Below are 19,641 nucleotides of genomic sequence, written 5' to 3'. Positions count from 1 at the left end.
TCTCCACAATTTTTTTCATAACAATGTATGATCATAACAGCTCCGGGTTGTATCGGTTTGCTGTAGACGGAAAACGTGTTTCGCGATCTAAATAGGCAGCATTCCAACATAACGTAGAATATTCACAACATCCTGTCACCGTATTTTTTTTCGAAACATTTATCTATGTTCTGAATACACTATACAGACTTGAAATCTCCGTTTCAGTCACTGCTAACTTTGAAACAGATAAAAAAATTATCTCTTTCTTCAAGCGTGGATATGTTTTCTGCCCCATCTAAGAAATCTCACTCCTTACTCCTCCTTGGTTTTTTATGAAAGATCTTTGGTATTGTTTACATACGTAAAGTAAATAAACTATTGAACCGGCGATGTATATTTTACTGTCAACGACATGTATCTGCTTTATCAACGCCTTTCTTCCAGTTATTGTCAGAAGTGTGAGTACTGTTTTGTCAATTAATGAAGAGAAGCACTAGCCATTCGCATAAATTTCAGCGACGTGACGAAGTACGATGCTTTTATAAAGCACTATTGTTTCGGAAATGTCATTCAGACACCTAGCCGTGCAGATTCTTGATAGTTTACTCATGGAGAAATGAGAAAACAAAAATCTGAATTAGAAGGAAGCGATTTGTGCAGCAAGAGAGTGGTAATATTGTAATGCTCTGTATTTAATACTGATTGTGAATCTGGTACTTATCTCTCAAAGTTTCTCCCCGTTCTCACGGTTGTTTCTGAAGCTCTTCCTCAACAATAATATTCCTTTTTATATCATTTAATACACCACTGAAAATAATAAACGTATTTGCAGATTGTTGTATGTACAGTACAACTGATCACAACCACCTATGTATTTGACTCGTAGTCTAATCACCTGCAGTGCAACCTACCTCTATATTCTTTAGCATCTCTTTTTCCTCAACTTCGTCCTTCCTATCTTTTGAATGAAATTCCACAGTGCATGACACTGGAATCATAATCTGGAAGAACAAGGATCAAATTCAAATCTGATTATTCGCGTTTAGGTTTCAACAACCAATGTTGTTTCCATGTCCAACCATACTACTGCTTCATTTCTAGTAATCATGTTGCTATGGATGTTGAACCCCAATTTTCCTTCTTTCCTATTTCTTCTGCTGTTTATATATTTTTCATTCACTTTAGTTGGGCTACATACTCGCAGAAGACCTGCATTCCACGTGGTTTCTCTATCAATAATATTTCATTTTTGCATAATGCCTGTGTTGTCCCTGCCCCTTCAGAACTGCAGTCTTCATTTTGAATGTATTGATTGATTTACTTGTCTTCTTGCTTTGTCATGTTTTGTCCTAGAGGTAATGGCTGTATAGTGACTGTGAGAGGCAGCGCAGTAATAAATACTGGATTTATATTTTTAGGATTGCTCTTTTATAGTCTGTGACTGTGCGGGACGATTGAGATCGGTAGTACAGTGATTAAGGTACTGGTTTTATGCTTGTCTATGCTGAATTACCATTTGATTATCTGTTTTTACATTCGCATCTTTACACTTTTGAGTCAGTATAAAGTGAATAGCAGAGGACACTTTTTGTTCTGTGAGACATTTAGTTTTGTTCATATTCTTTTCATGGATGGAATATTGGAAAAATATTTGCATGTATGCCATTCTGTGTAATGTTGTTAATCAAATTATACTGATACTCACCTCAAGGGAGTCATAATTATTTAAGGTAAAGGAATTAAGAATATTTGTTATTTCATTCCTCAAAACCAGGTCAATGAATATATTGATTTACGAGAGATGTTTAGCATCTACCATTTGAGGATTTGCCAGCTTATGTTTTTCAACAATTTTATTATACTATCAGCTAGTCAGACAAGCCTGGTGACCATTTGTGATGTCCTGCTTAATACGCTGCTGGAAAAAAAAATTAGTACACCCTTTTAGAGGTTTCCAGTTCACTCAAAAGTTATTGTTGCAATACTGTATATGGAGTAAATGAAATGAATACATTTACAGATAACAGCACAAGTGATTCTGAGGTACCAGGTATCGACCCATGCTGGAACACCCACATTCATGTGTGATGTAGCCTCCACAGATGGCAATGCAAGTGCTGACTCGTGTCATCCAGTCAGTTGTACAGATGGTGAATACTATCCTGGGATATTTTATGCCAAGCCTGCTCACCCTGTTCACTTACTTCTCTAAGAGTTGTTGGTTGATGAGTTGCACGAGCCACTTCTTGTCCCATGATACCCCACGTGTGCTCAGTTGAACGCGAGTCAGGAGATCATGCTGGCCAGGTTATAGAACCCAGTACGTTGTCCTCGATGGTGAGTGTTCATCCGAGGTGAGGGTATCATCTGGAGTGCCCCAGGGAAGTGTGTTGTTTTCTATCTACATAAGTGATCTTTTGGATACGGTGTATAGTAATGTGCGGCTGTTTGCTGATGATGCTGTGGTGTACGGGAAGGTGTCATCGTTGAGTGACTTTAGGAGGATACAAGATGACTTGGACAGGATTTGTGATTGATGTAAAGAATGGCAGCTAACTCTAAATATAGATAAATGTAAATTAATGCAGATGAATAGGAAAAAGAATCCTGTAATGTTTGAATACTCCATTAGTAGTGTAGCGCTTGACACAGTCACGCCGATTAAATATTTGGGCGTAACATTGCAGAGCGATATGAAGTGGGACAAGCATGTAATGGCAGTTGCGGGGAAGGCGTATAGTCGTCTTCGGTTCATTGGTAGAATTTTGGGAAGATGTGGTTAATCTGTAAAGGAGACCGCTTATAAAACACTAATACGACCTATTCCTGAGTACTGCTCGAGCGTTTGGGATCCCTATCAGGTCGGATTGAGGGAGGACATAGAAGCAAGTCAAGAGGCGGGCTGCTAGATTTGTTACTGGTAGGTTTGATCATCATGCGAGTGTTACAGAAATGCTTCAGGAACTCCGGTGGGAGTCTCTAGAGGAAAGGAGGCGTTCTTTTTGTGAATCACCACTGAGGAAATTTAGAGAACCAGCATTTGAGGCTGACTGCAGTACAATTTTACTGCCGCCAACTTACATTTAGCGGAAAGACCACAAAGATAAGATAAGAGAGATTAGGGCTCGTACAGAGGCATATAGACAGTCATTTGTCCCTCGTTCTGTTTGGGAGTGGAACAGGGAGAGAAGATGCTAGTTGTGGTACAAGGTACCCTCCGCCATGCACCGTATTGTTGATTGCGGAGTATGTATGTAGATGTAGATGTAGTTGCTGCACATCCTGCAGAGCATGTTGAAAGGGTTGGCACAGGTGGCACTCTGGTAGCTGTGCCAGTATGCTATCTATTGGCAGATGACATTGAAACTATTATCAGTACATCTCCTATACCCTAGATGGCATGTGCCATTACCAGATCAAGATTGACATTGTCTTTCCATGTGCACTATGTCCCCCCCCCCCCCTCCCCCCCCCCCCCCCCCCCCCCCGGCAGTGTATGTTGGCAACATGGTGGTCCTGTTAGCCTGATCTGATATGGGTTCACAGCAATATTATAGACTGAGCTGCACAACTGTTTTGTAAGCAATTTTGTCCCTAGATCAACTCCGGTTTCCCAACATCATCCCAATGGATAAAAATTGATATTCATTTGACTGACACTTTACATGACTTCTCCACATCGTTCCATGTGACTGCCAACTATTTCCACCAAGAAACCAATGGGCACTTTCTTTTTTGTCTCTGTCATATTGAGCTAGTGTGCTCCATTTATAATATCAACAATTTGAAATCAATTTTTATTTTATTGTCAAAAAATAATATTAATTCATTCTTTTGTTTTTTAAAATGCATCTTTTAAGTGGACTGCTGAATAACTTATGCCTCAAGTTGCCTTGAAGTTTTTTTATTCCATGTGGCCATACCATAATACATTTTGTACACATATTAGTAGAAACATGTTGATTTAAGCTGGGCAGCTTCTAGTGCATAACATATTTTGCTCTCGTCACTGAAGATAAAAAGTCTTTTTGTATTAATAAAGATGATCTGTCTCTCCAAAATCCGACTGTACACTACATTCTGCGCAAATGTGGCATGTCTTATGTGGGAGAGACTATCACGACAGTTGAGGAGAGATTCAAGGAGCATCAGTGACACACTTGACGAATACAACCATACGAATCAGGTGTCACCAAGCACTGCCTCTGATATAATCATGAAGTGAAATAAGATGATACACATATTGTGGTCAGATGCTAAGTTTCTGGAACAGCGTAATGCTGAAGTCTGTTGAAATGGAGATGTCACCAGACAGAATTAACTGGGATGGATATTTCATTTTAAATTAGGATTGTGATCCAACACTCAATTTATTAAGATTTCATCAACCATTCCCATCCAACAGAGTTAGTAAACATTGAGAGAATGTGAATTTCATAAAATGTTAGTGAGACCTCTGAAATATAGAGCATCAAAGAGTGTATTACATGTCAAGAGTAAAACTCAGCTATAAATAGAGCTTTGAGACCAACAGCAGTTCACAGTCTGGTTGGAGTCAGGCAGCAAGTACACATAGCAGCACAACTCTCAGTACTTGAAGTAACTGAAATATTGTGCATAAAATAGATGGTTGAAACACCAGAAAAAAACCTGTTTTTGAACTACACTTCATAATTAGTAACGAAAAATGAAGCTGTAAGCCTGTGTGGAAGATCGGTATCAGAACTGATATATTTAATACAGATGGGAAGACCGTAGGAGAAGGAACAAGAATGCCAACTCTCACAATTTAGATATTGTCGATGAGCTCATAATGTGCAACGGCATGTAAAGCTACCTTCTGGGAGATAAATGTCAATGCTTACAAATGGAGCAGGACATCTACAGAAATCCACATCCATTCTATTCGAGACAGTTCATTAAATTGTCCAAGAAATTTTTGCCACATCTTGGTTTATTTTTGTGATCTTATATACCAAAAGCAGACCTACTTAGCCCATTAATCTACACAAACACTATCGACAGTTACTGGTAGAAATCATGTGCCCACTTTGCTACAACAACTGTGCATTGTGTGTTTTACTCAGTAACTTCTTTCAGTTTATCTGTGTCCTTATGTACCCAATTTATTCATGGTCTTCGTTGAATTTATCAGCTTTTTGTGACGGTTTTCAGCTATCCTCTGAAAGTGGCTAATTAACTACTAAAACCAGTCATAGAAAGTCATTGTTAACATCAAGATTGAATAAATTGGAGTACAACTGCAGTAAGTGATCACTGTAGTTCTGTGTTTTAGTTAAGACATAATGTAAACCTTTATAACACTGTTCGACATGGGTTCTATTTCTGATATTGAAGTATGTGCTTCTAGACCATTTTATCGTGGGAAATTCAAATATGTAAACAAAATATCGTTGTCAGGGATACTTTTTATGTAATACGTATATATATGTATATTCACAATTCATGGCAAACACAGAGATGTTATAGAGAAATACGGGTATGTTGCCGCATCCTGTAGTGATTGAACGTGATAGTTTCTTGTGCAACAGCAGGTGGGAAGAATCAGACATCATTTGTTTATCCCCCGCCACACCTAAGTCATTATGACCACCTGAAACATCTCATTAACTCGAACGGCGACAGCCGATCGCTGCCTCGGCAGTAAAGCTTCACGCATCCTAGGAGCAGGTGCATCGAGTTTACAACAGTGGTGTTAGCCGCAATTTGTGTCAATCTTAACGAGTGGGTGTTTTGGCTGACAAGTAACTGTCTGTCATATTTCCGAGCACGGTTGAATTTTTTAGTTCCTGTGTGTAAACTGATAGAGCCTGCTGCTGAAGGTAAAACGACTGCTTGTTTTTACACATCAGTGTTCCTCTAGTTGCCTACTATTAATTTAATACGGGTGTATTACCAAAGTGGTATTTTTAAATTTGCAGAAATGCCACGTCGTCGTGGATGTCGATATAAGCCAGACAACTTCTGCTAGATCTGTGGGAAGTTCACTTTTGCCAGAAATAGGAAGAAAATTTCTTCAGTGATAAAGAAAGCATACAAACATTACTTTGGAGTAGAGGTAGGAGACCAAGATAAAGAATGGGCACCACATTTATGTTGTGCTACATGTTACTGCAAACTAATTCAGTGGTGGAAAGGTAAAGAGAATGTGGCGTTGTTTGCTGTTCCCATGGTGTGGAGGGAGCCTAAGGACCATGTTACTGATTGTTATTTCTAACAAAAATTAAGGGTTTTACAAACAAAAAGTCGAAGAGGCACATTGTTTACCCAGATCTGCCTTCAGCGAGAATGGCAGTGCAGCATTCGGACAACCTTCCAGTACCTTCAAGAGCTCGAGGTCAAATTCCGAGTGACAGTGGAATAAGTAGTACTGAAGAAATCACAGATGATGATTCTTTATATCACTGCACAAGCGAGTCAAATGGTTCAAATGGCTCTGAGCACTATGGGACTTAACATCTGAGGTCATCAGTCCCCTAGAACTTAGAACTAATTAAACCTAACTAACCTAAGGACATCACACACATCCATGCCCGAGGCGGGATTCGAACCTGCGACCGTAGCAGTCGCGCGGTTCCAGACTGAAGCGCCTAGGACCGCTTGTCCACCGCGGCCGGCCAAGTGAGTCGTCGCCACATTTGTTGACACAGACAGATTTAAATGATTTAGTACGTGATCTAGGACTAAGTAAACAAAAGGCGCAGCTGCTTCGTTCAAGATTACAAGAGTATAATCTACTGCACCAAAGTACTAAAATCAGTGTGTTCAGGCACAGAGAACATGCCTTTATTTCTTATTTTTCAACTGACGAAGCCCTGACATTTTGCAATGACGTTGCTGGCCTCATTAAAGTGCTGAACTTCACTTATATGTCACAGGAGTGGAGACTTTTCATAGATGCATCGAAAACAAGTTTGAAGGGTGTTTTGCTCCATAACGGAAATAAAATACCCTCTGTTCCAGTAGCTCACGCTAGTTTGACAAAAGAGAATTACGAATTCGTATTAAGGATGCTAAATTCATTAAAATACAATGAACACAAATGGAAAATATGTGAAGATTTCAAGGTAATTGCTATGGTACTGGGAATGCAACAAGGCTACACAAAGTATGCCTGTTTTCTTTGCGAGTGGGATAGTTGAGACCGAAATTCTCACTACGTGAAAAAGAAATGGCATAGGCGAAGATGGAATATTGGCGAAAAGAATGTACAACGTGAAAGTCTGGTAGCTCCTGAATATATACTACTTCCACCGCTTCACATCAAACTTGGCCTGATGAAACAATTCGTGAAGGCCATGGATCCAACAGGCTGTGGGTTTGCATATCTAGCTACCAAATTCCCCCATCTTTCAGCTGCAAACATAAAGGAAGGTGTATTTGTGGGCCCACAAATCAGGGAGCAGCAGAGATATGCAAATTTTGAAGCATGTTTAACTGATAAAGAAAACACCGCATGGGACTGTTTCAAGATGGTGTCGAAAAACTTCCTCGGAAGAAGAAGAGCTACTAACTACAAAGCAATGGTGAAGGATATGATCAAAGCATATCAGGATTTGGGGTGCAATATGTCCTTGAAGGCACATATGATGGACTCTCATCTGGACTACTTCACAGAGAGTTGTAGTGACGTATCGGATGAACATGGGGAACGATTCCATAAAGACATTTCTACCATAGAAAGGTGCTATGAAGGGAAGTGGGTACCTTCTATGTTAGCAGATCATTGCTGGAATATCATTCGAGAGAAGAAAGATTCACAATACAAGAGAAAAAAGTGATGTGCATTACAAGGCAGTGGCTCATTGTTTGTCAATTTTCTGTAATTTCTCATGTCAAATAAATGCTTCAAAGTGTATACACAAAGGTTACTGTGTTATATGTTAGATCCCACCCTCCATTAATGTGATGAACTTATAACATCATACAGATGTGCATTTGTTTGTCGAATTTCACCTCACGTTTGCTGCACTATATCAGAAACTGAAAAGAGAAATAAAATTGTGATTACTCGTAAACTATCCCTGACAGAAAAAAACCAAAAACAGTTTTCAATTCAGAACTCAAAATACAACTAGGATCACAATATTTTTTATCAGAAATAGAAAAAAAGGTTTTTTTTTGTAGAACAGTGTTATTTGGCCATTCATCCCCCCCAAAACTATTGACCTGCCCTGCCCTGGGGTGGCTTGCGTGTCTCAGCAATATGGATAGCTGTATGACAGGTGGAACCACATTGGATTTGTATCTGTGGGGAGGCACACTTACAAAATGTTCCTAAAGAATGGCTGCAACCATTTCAGTAGTTGAAGGGGCAACAATCAGCATGAGTGTCTGATGCGGTTTTGTAACATTATCCGACACGGCCTTGCTAAGTTGAGGCTGTGGCATGACAGAAAGCAAGGGCAACAATCAGCATGAGTGACTGATGCGGTTTTGTAACATTATCCGACATGGCCTTGCTAAGTTGAGGCTGTGGCATGACTGAAAGCAAGGGGAAACAACATATTTTATTTTTACAAAGAACAAGTCACTCTACTGTGTGGTTAAATGAAGATAGCATCTGTTCATGTAAAATATTCTATAGGTAAAACGTATACCCATTTGGATCATGGGGCAGGAACTACCCAGGAGAATGTTTTCACCAGGGAAGAACGAATTTGGACTTATAAGGGTGGAGTGTGGAATGTTAGATCCCTTAATCATGCAGAAAGAATAAAATAAAGAATTTCAAAAGCGAAATGAGTGAATTGAAGTTAAATATTGTGAAATTTTGTGAAGTGTGGTGGCAGGAAGAACAGGGTTTTTAGTCAGGTAAGTACAGGGTTGTCAGCACAAAATCAATGGATAAATAGTCTAATAATAAATAAGTAAATAGCAGAGCACCTGAACTGCTATACACAGCATAGTGAAAACATTATCATAACAAAGACACAGAACATATCAGTATGTTCAAGAACATCATTCTATAGGCCATCTTATTGTATACCGTATCCAGTTGCACATCTTGACAAAAAAAAAAAAAAAAAAAAAAATGTGAATCATCCAGAAGGGGAGGAGGAACCAAACTGAAGCTTGACAGATTGAGTGGGTATAAAATATTGTTACAGTGTTTAAAAAATCAAGTCAAATTTACAAAGAACTTGGAAGTATGAGCCCAGTTATCAGTGAAATACAGTGCCCCTATGGCCTTGATGTGTGCACTGATTCGGTTGGGAAATGTGTTATAAAGCCGTTGCATCCTCATCTGAGGCAAGCTGTCCCACAGCTGGTCCTGATATTCTGGAAATGGACTCTGGATTGTCATCTAAGCTCATCCCATGCACATTCAATTGGGGACAGATCTGGGAATCTTGCTGGCCATGGGAGTAAGTCAACAGTACACAGACATTTCATAGAGAGATACGTCATGTGTGGATAAGCACCATCCTGTTGAGAAATGGCACCACAATATTGTTGCTTGAGAGGGAACGGGATGTCCATGACATGCTGTTGTTCTGTGGGTTCTCTGTCATTACCAGCCATGACCTGAAGCTATACATGATGACTCCCCTGAGCCCAATAGTAACATTGCTGTGCCTCTCCAAAATACAGTGGAACCTCACTTAACAAGCACCTCCCATAATGTGCAATTTGCATAATGAGCAAAATAAATTGTAAAAAAAGACTCACTTATTGAGCAATCCTTATTGTAATGAGTGATGATGATGTAGTGTGACATCACCAACAGCCGTGCGGAGGGTTAAAAGTTCAGTGATTTGAACACTTGTCGTTCTTGGCAGTGACATATGAACAATGCCTTTAGTACATACTGCTGTCTGGGTTTAGTGCTCTTTCTGCTACCATCTTAGTGCAGCTTGCGATCAAACATTTTTCTAAACTTGTGTTCACACAGTATCTTTTTGTGTGCAAGTTTAATAGCTCTTGTGGAAATGTCACTGAAGATAAAGCCATAAGAAGATGACGATAAGAGAACATAAATGACCTTGGAAATGAAACATAAAATCATTGAAAAATGTGAAGGTGATGTGAGTGTTGCTGGTTTAGCATGCGCATACGATTGGTCTGCATCAACTATTTGCACTATCATCAGAGCAAGGGTAAGATTAAGGAGATAGAGGCTTCAAAGGGAATGACAAGAGTATCTAAACAACAGTTTCGTATTCTGGGTGATGTGGGAAGGTTGCTGCTTATATGGATAAATGGATAGCAATTGCGAGGCAACACTACTAATGAGAACATCACTTGTGAGAAGGTGAGAATGATTTTTGCTGAGCTCATTTAGAAGACACCAGTATCATCAGTGGCCAAAGAAGTGTTTAAGGGAGCCACAGGTGGTTCAAGAAGTTTAAGAGGAAAACGCATCCCCAGCATTGTAAGGCATGTGGAAGCAGCCAGCTTCAACACAAAGGCAGCAAAAGCTTCTTCATCAGCTTCAAGATGTTCATAGATTCTGAGAGTTATCTGCTACAACAGGTTTTTAATTGTGATCAGACAGGTCTATTCGGGAAAACGATGCTGAAGTGTACCTTTATAACAGCAGAGGAGAATGCATTGCCCGGTCACAAGCCAGTGAAAGACTGTCTCACACTGTTATTCTGTGCCAATGCAAGTGGCGATTTGAAAATTGAACTGCTGCTTGTTGACCATTCAGAAACTCCACAAGCCTTCAAGAAGTGTAAAATCCTGAAGGGCAGGTTAAATGTGATGTGGAGGTCCAACAATGAGGCTTGGGTGGCAAATGACGTTCCTTCTGATTGGATCAATGATGTGTTTGGTCCTTCGGTGAAAAAATTTTTGCTTGAGATGAATCTGCCACTCCATGTCTTGCTTGTTATGGACAACACTCCTGCCCATTCTCCAGGCCCACAAGACCACCTCCAGGAAGAATTTCAATTCATGAAGATCCAGTTTCAGCCTTCCTGCACCACTCCATTACTCCATCCTATGGACCAACAGATTATTTCTAACTTTAGAGGCTCTACACTAAAGCACTCTTCAAGAATTGCTTTTAGTTGACTGAAGCTACCAACTCACTCTCAGAGAGTTTTGGAAATATCACTTCAACATCGTTGTCTGCAAGAATTCTCACTTCTGCTTGGAAGAAGCTTTGGCAGAAGTGCATCGTCGAATGTGACTCTGAGGCATATGAATCAATGAATCATTACCTGTGAAGCCTGTAGTCAGTGAGATTGTATCTTTAGCCAAGAGCATGGGACTAGAAGTGGATAACAATGCCATAAATGAGCTTACGAAAGATCACCGCCAAGAAATGACCATGGAAGAGCTTATGGAGTTGCAGTGTGTTTCACAGCAGGAAGTTGTGGAGAGTTGAACTTCAGAGGAGGAGGAGACAGCAGCAATCTTCTGGCCCAATATGACAAATGCTGGAAGCATGGGAATCGGTTGCAGTGTACATTGAAAATCATCCCCCCAATAAAGTAGTGGCTATGTGCGCTACAAATTTATTTCACAATAATGCTGTGTCACATTTTTGCCAAGTGTTGAAGTGTCTGCAGGTGACTATAGATAACTTCCTAGTAAAAAAGAATTAGTTATGTGCCATGAATAATAAAGTACACAATTCTGCACATAAAATTTTCTTTGAATAAATGGCATGAATAAGATAAAACTTTTAGCACCTTTTCTGCATGGAACACATTATGGTATTTTACAATAATGTATATGGGATAACTGGTTTTGCTTAATGAGTAATTCATACTATGAGTAAGATTCTTGAACAAATTATGTTCGCTATGTGAGGTTCCTCTGTATTGTAAGAATGGGAACCATTCCAAGGTCACCACCATGTTCGCTGACGATGGTCATGTGGGGATATGCGGAACTACAATTCATCAATGAATGTGATGCAGTGCTATACATCAGCAGACCATGTGTTCAGGTCATGCACCACTCCAAAAGCAGCTCTTTGTTTTGTGGTGTTATTGGCAGCCTAAGCATAGGATGGTAATTCCCTAGTCTGGCTGCTGCTTTACTTTTATTAATGGTGTGAGATGACACAGAATGTTTCACAGATCCATTCATTGTTCTCATACGGCAGACACAGATGTAAAGGAGTTATGGTGTGCTTGGTGAACAGTATGACAATCCTCCCTGGTAGTAGTCAGACATGGTTGACTGGAACCTTGACAATGAGTATGCCTGCACTCATGTTCCTTTGCAGTCCAGCCTTGGACCACTGCTCCACCCAATGACCCCACATATCTGCATATTGCACGATTTGACCAGCTGGCCAAATGCAGATCCACAATGAGTCCGCTTTCAAACTCCGTCAGATGCTGACAATGCTGTCTCATACGAACATGTCTCATCTCCGTGTCCTTCGAAGAGATAACTCTGATGGTGTTTGTGCCCCTTACATATGCTACCAGGCCTGATAATGACACTAAACATAAAGAACACTGATGCACTCAAGTAGTCTATCTGTCACAGAGAGTTGCAGCTCTAATCATTTATATACCGGCCAGTGATGTGTATGTGTGTGAAGTTACTTTGACATCCGACCCTGTCTCATGAGTGCTTCATTACTTTTTTGGGGCAGTGTAGTTATGAGGTGTCGTTTAAACACTACACCGTACCTTCTTCCAGTTAATCAAACAGTAAACTGGAAACTAAATATAGTTTTCAGTATTTCATTATAACTGGGCAGCTAATGTTCTATGGTGTTTACCGTAGTAATCTTAATAAATACATAGTCTGATAGTACTGGAATTATTGTTTTATATCTGTTCTCCATCATGAATTTAAAGTAGTTCCAATAAATTTATAGAAATAATTATATTACATAAGTCAGTACTGTAGCAATTAGTTTTGAATTTAGTGGTTGATGTACCACATTTTACTTTGGATATTTTTGGACTTAATTTACAGTGATATAAATGGCAGAATCATGCACTGGCAATGCCAAAGAAAATTACTGTCTAAATTATTTTAAATTTGAATGAATATCACTGTGTGTTACATGCAAAATGTATGTGTGTGTTTCCCTCTGCATAGTCTGTAGTACCCAGTTGTGTGTTATTATCATACATTATACAAATAGTGGTATCTATACTACAACCCCCTATGCTTCCCTCACATAGGGATCATGAGGATAAGACTAGAATAATTACTGCATGCATAGAGGTATTCAATCAATCGTTCTTCCTGTGCTGCTCTGTATGTGAATGGAAAATGAAAAAGCCCTAATAACTGGTACAATGGGATGTACCCTCCACTATGCACCTCATGGTGGTTTTCAGAGTATAGATGTAGATGTAGATATCTAGATTGTGTAATATTTTTTAATCATATAATTTTGTATACCGTGTTTAAGTGTCTGTCACTTTCAGACTTAAGCATAGAACTGTTGAAATAAAGTTCGTTCGGAATATACACAAAATCTAATTACAAAACAGTGACAATTGGGTTTTGGATCTGAAAATGCTAAGAGCCTAAAAATGTTAACCGAAGTAGGGCATAAATTAATTTAAAAAAAATGTGTAAGCTATCTTTACTACACCATTCATAAAGTTCATCACAAGTGAAGACTCATATCAGGAATTTGTATTTCCTTCATTAATTGCTCAGTGTGTAACCGGAGTTGAAGAAATCTGGGACAGAATTGGGTGAGAGGGAAGGGGCAGAGAAGAAGAATACCTTCGTATGAAATAAGTTAGTTATCAAAGCAGTAAATAGATTAATTATTAATAAGTAAATAATAATACAGTCCAGATAATGGTAATGGGTGAGTGGCTGAAGACTAGCGTCCAAGGAAATTACCTTTGCAGATGAAACAAATGATAGTGTTCAGTTGGCAAAGCATTGAGAATCTGGGGATGTAACTGTGTGGAGTCACCTGGAACAATATTGCTGCCCTGAGGTAGCTCAACTGACCTCTCTGGACCTACAGTTAGTTTGCTCTGATCAATGTTTGTGACAACATGCCTTGTATTTGTAGGACAATAAAATGTATTTGTATTGAATCGTATAACCTATTAGTAGTTGTTGTTGTTGTTGTTGTTGTTGTATGAACTTCTACCAACAGCTCAGTTCATGTAGTCAATACTAGAAATAAGAATAGTCTTCACAAGTATTTAATGTCACTTACTCTTGTACAAAAATGTGTGCATTATTCAGGAACACACATTTTCAGTAACTTGCCAGCAGCCACAAAAGCTTAACAACCAAGGAAATAAATATCTCACGAAATAAGCATCAAACGAAAAAACTGCAAAGAACAAAACTCGTCTAGCTTGAAGGGGAAAACCAGATGGCGCTATGGTTGGCCCACTAGATGGCGCTGCCATAGGTCAAATGGATATCAACTGCATTTTTTAAAATAGGAACCCTCATTTTTTATTACATTTTCATGTAGTACATAAAGAAATATGAATGTTTTAGTTGGACCACTTTTTTCGCTTTGTGATAGATGGCGCTGTAATAGTCACAAACGTATAAGTACGTGGTATCACGTAACATTCCACCAGTGCGGACAGTATTTGCTTCGTGATACATTATCTGTGTTAAAATGGACTGTTTACCAATTGCAGAAAAGGTTGATATCATGTTGATGTATGGCTATTGTGATCAAAATGCCCAACGGGCGTGTGCTATGTATGCTGCTCTGGTATCCTGGACGACATCGACCAAATGTCCGGACAGCTCGCCAGATAGTTACATTATTTAAGGAAGCAGGAAGTGTTCAGCCACATGTGAAACGTCAACCACGACCTGCAACAAATGATGATGCCCAAGTAGGTGTTTTAGCTGCTGTCATGGCTATTCCGCACATCAGTAGCAGACAAATTGCGCGAGAATCGGGAATCTCAAAAACGTTGGCACTGAGAATGCTACATCAACATTGATTGCACCCGTACCATATTTCTTGGCACCAGGAATTGCACGGCAATGACTTTGAACTTTGTGTACAGTTCTGCCACTGGGCACAAGAGAAATTACGGGACGATGACGGATTTTTTGCACGCGTTCTATTTAGCTTCATTCACCAACAGTGGTAACGTAAACCGGCGTAATATGCACTATTGGGCAACAGAATATCCATAATGGCTGTGACAAGTGGAACATCAGGACCTTAGTGGGTTACTGTATGGTGCGGCATTATGGGAGGAAGGATAATTGGCCCCCATTTTATCGATGGCAATCTATGTGGTGCAATGTATGCTGATTTCCTACGTAATGTTCTACTGATGTTACTACAAGATGTTTCACTGCATGACATAATGGCGATGTACTTCCAACATGATGGATGTCCGGCACATAGCTCGCGTGCGGTTGAAGCGATATTGAATCACATATTTCATGACAGGTGGATTGGTCATCGAAGCACCATACCATGGCCTGCACGTTCACCGGATCTGACGTCCCCAGATTTCTTTCCGTGGGGAAAGTTGAAGGATATTTACTATCGTGATCCACCAACAATGCCTGACAACATACATCAGCGCATTGTCATGCATGTGCGAACATTATGGAAGGCGAGCTACTCGCTGTTGAGAGGAATGTCGTTACACGTATTGCCAAATGCATTGAGGTTGACGAACATCATTTTGAGCATTTATTGCATTAATGTGGTATTTACAGGTAATCACGCTGTAACAGCATGCATTCTCAGAAATGATAAGTTCACAAAGGTACATGTACCACATTGGAACAACTGAAATAAAATGTTCTGTATTTTAATTTAAAAAACCTACCTGTTACCAGCTGTTTGTCTAAAATTGTGAGCGATATGTTTGTGACTATTACAGCGCCATCTATCACAAAGCGAAAAAATTGGTCCAACTAAAACATTAATATTTCTTTACGTACTACACGAATATGTAATAAAAAATGGGGGTTCCTATTTAAAAAAACGCAGTTGATATCCGTTTGACCTATGGCAGCGCCATCTAGCGGGCCAACCATAGTGCCATCTGATTTCCCCCTTCAAGGTGGACAAGTTTAATTCTTTGTAGTTTTTTCATTTGATGCTTGTTTCGTGTGATATTTGGCCCGGTCACGATCAATGAACCTCCCTGTGTGTGTGTGTGTGTGTGTGTGTGTGTGTGTGTGTGTGTGTGTGTGTGTGAGGAGAGATGGGAAAAAAGGGAAGAAGGGAAAGTGGATTCAGTTACTCACAACCCAGGTTATGAAGCAACAGGGAAAGGTAAACAGGGAGGGTAGCAAGGATGGAGGCATGGCTGTCAGAGGGAAGCCAAAGATATTCTACTGTTAAGTGCTGTGCCAGCTTCAAACCACTACCTCTCCCAACGCCCACCCGAAGATCTTCCAAAAACCTCGTTTCTTATCATTCTCACCCATAATTACTTCACTTTTGAAGGCCAGACCTACAAACAAATCAGGGGAACAGCCATGGGAACCAGGATGGCTCCATTCTATGCCAACCTCTTCATGGGGCGCATGGAGGAGGCTTTCCTGAAGACCCAACAGCTGCTTCCCCTGGCCTGGTATAGGTTTATAGATGACATCTTTGTGGTCTGGACTCATGGTGAAGAAACACTCCTTAATTTCCTCCATAACCTCAACTCCTTTTCGAATCTGAATTTCACCTGGTCCTTCTCCAAAACCCAAGCCATGTTCCTGGATGTTGACCTTCATCTTGTTGAAGCTCACATCCACACCTCTGTCCACATCAAACCCACAAACAAACAACAGTACCTTCACTTTGATAGCTGCCATCCATTCCACATCAAACGCTCCCTTCCCTACAGCCTAGGTATTCGTGGCAAACGTATCTGCTCCAGTGACGAATCCCTCAACAACTACACCAATAACCTGACCAGTGCTTTCCTCTCCTGCAACTATCCTGCAGACCTTGTCCACAAACAGATCTCCCGAGCAATACATTCCTCCCTGTCCAACAACAATGTTCCTACCCCCAGACCACACAGAAGCATCCCCCTTGTCACACAGTATTATCCTGGCCTCGATTACATCAACAAATTACTCCACCAGGGATATGACTTTCTCAAGTCAAGCCCTGAAATGAGATCATCCCTTGACAATATTCTCCCCACACCACCCAGAGTTGCCTTTCGTCGCCCCCCTAACCTCCGTAACATCCTTGTCAAACCCTACAATATTCCCAGACCACCTTCTCTACCCAGCGGTTCCTACCCCTGTAACCGACCCCGCTGCAAAACCTGCCCCATGCATCCCCCCACAACCACCTACTCCAGCGCTGCTACTGGTAAAACATACACAATTCAAGGCAGGGCCACATGTGAAACAACACGTCATTTATCAGCTGACATGCCTGCACTGCACAGCGTTTTACATCGGTATGACAACAACTAAACTGGCTGAGCGCATGAACGGGCACAGACGAACTGTCCGCCTAGGAGATGTTCAATACCCAGTAGCAGAGCATGCCGTCCAGCATAATTCTAGGAACCTAGGAACCTGCCATTTGGCTTCTCCCACCCAACAAAAGTCCCTCGGAACTGCGGAGATGGGAACTTGCAGTCCAACACATCCTTTCATCCCGCCATCCCCCTGGACTGAACCTACGTTAATCAACCTCACTCCCATTTACTCTTCAGTGTTCTCCTTTTTCCCTCTCCTCTTTAGCCATTCACGCTTCTTTTCATCGTACATAGTTGTGTTTATCTTAATACTATATACCTCTTTACTTCTGTATGCATCGTCTTTGGTTTGAAGCTGGCACAGTACTTTTTAGTAGAATATCTTTGGCTTCCCTCTGACAGCCATGCCTCCATCCTTGCTACCCTCCCTGTTTACCTTTCCCTGTTGCTTCATAATCTGGGTTGTGAGTAACTGAATCCACTTTCTCTTCTTTCCTTTTTTTCCCATCTCCCCTCCCTGATGAAGGAACAAAGTTCTGAAAGCTAGGAATGTAAATTTTCTGTTCTGTTTTGTGTAACTATCGGCTGTACTGAGCTGAGGTAAGTACTGGCCAGCCCCTCTATCTCTTTGTTAGTATTTGTTTCACATCTTTATATGAGATTTTCCATTCACCATTTCAGTGCAGTAATGTGTTCATTCTAAATAAGTATTGTAGTAGTTCTATTATATGTTATTACCTTATGAATAATTTTTTTTTTTTAATTTTAAATTCAGTGCATTAATGCGATCGTAGTAAATGAGTGTTGTAAAATGATCGTTTCATGTAGTGTTAAAGAAAAAAGAAACAATCATTCCACTTGGGACCTGTGGAAGGTACATTAGCTTATTTCTTTTAGTTGTAAATATTTGTCATGTATTATTGTTTTTCTGACATGTTCTACATCCTGGAGGACCACCTCACTATAGATCAGTTGGAATGATAGTAAATCTATTTTAATCTATCCTGAGTACCGTACTTCCTACAAGAACAAAATCATGAAGTTTGAAGTATTCATAAAAGGAGTGGAGCTCATGTAATACTAGGTGCAGAAATCCAGCTGAAATACAAAATTGATAACATTGAGGGTATTTGGGATAAATCTATAAGTTTATTGAAAACATAGTGAAATGGGAAGTAGAAGTGGTGTCCTTGTCAGAATAGGCAAGAAACTTGAATTTAACAAGATCATTTAGTTTAGTAGTAAATGGTAATTACTATAAAGTAATTGGTGGTTGTGCTAAAACACAAAGTAATTGGTGGTTGTGCCAAAACACTGCGCCAAACAATACTAAATAGTTTTCTGATTATTGTTTAGAACAGATAGTTTGGAAATACAATCATGACAGAAATGTAGTTGATCTATTGGCAACGAAAATTAATGGTCTCTTTCAGGATGTCATGTTGAAACTGATATCAGTGGTCATAAAACTTACGCAACAACAGTGATTACTAAAATACAAAGAGCAACTAAAACAAGCAGAAAGATTTATATATTGATTAAAGTAATTAAAAAAAGTAGTAGTGCCATATCCCAAGAAGGAACATGAAACATTTAGCTCTTCACATCCCAAGAAGGAACTTGAAATATTTATCTCTCTGCAGGAGGATGCAGAGGAACTTTGGCTTTGCAAGAATAGTTTACTAAGTGCTGGATAGACGTGTACCTAGTAGAAACAGTTAGTGATTGAGGGGCTGTCCATGAAATACAGTCTCTGTGAAGAAACTTCTAAAGAAACAGCAACTACTGCACAATAGAAGTAAAACGAAAACATAGGGATACGGATAGAGGGACAATGAATGAAATAGGTATGGCTTTCAAAAGAGTATTGTGTGAAGACATCAGCTATTCTCGTACCAATGTCTTATCGAAGGATCTTCTACAAAATCTAAGAAATTGGGTCATGTGTAAAGGCTCGCAGTATTAAGGCTGTCAAAGATAGTGTCTGGAGCCTCATACATAACACAGGAACCAAAATTGAGAGTAGCAGTTCAAAAACAGAAATGCTGAGCTACATTTCCAAATATGTCTTTGCGAAGGAGATACAGGAGTACTGCTCCAATTTAATTCTCCGTCCACTCCTAAAATGAGTGGTAATGATATTAGTGCCAGTGGTGATGATAAATAGTTGAAATCACAGCTGACGTCTCATAACCACAACATAAACGAGGGGGGGACCCAAAAGTAACTGGAATCGTAATGCTGCACATCGTGTACTTGTAGTAGCAGGTTGCGCTGCCAGAGGATTGTAGTAGGAGCTCTGCTGAGTTAT

General features: G+C 40.0%; 1 protein-coding gene across 1 annotated transcript in view; it reads left to right on the top strand.

Moving 5' to 3' along the window:
* Positions 1-316: 316 nt before the first annotated feature.
* The window catches only part of LOC124545160 (guided entry of tail-anchored proteins factor 1-like), a 115,630-nt gene continuing 96,305 nt past the window's right edge, over positions 317-19,641 (top strand). Inside the window, exon 1 of the mRNA XM_047123994.1 lies at positions 317-440. Coding sequence (XP_046979950.1) covers positions 372-440 — 69 coding nt within the window. The 5' untranslated portion in view covers positions 317-371. The remainder of the gene's footprint in view (positions 441-19,641) is intronic.

Source organism: Schistocerca americana, chromosome 8 (assembly GCF_021461395.2).
Source record: "Schistocerca americana isolate TAMUIC-IGC-003095 chromosome 8, iqSchAmer2.1, whole genome shotgun sequence".
NCBI lineage: Eukaryota > Metazoa > Arthropoda > Insecta > Orthoptera > Acrididae > Schistocerca > Schistocerca americana.
This window is presented reverse-complemented; position numbering and strand designations above follow the sequence as displayed.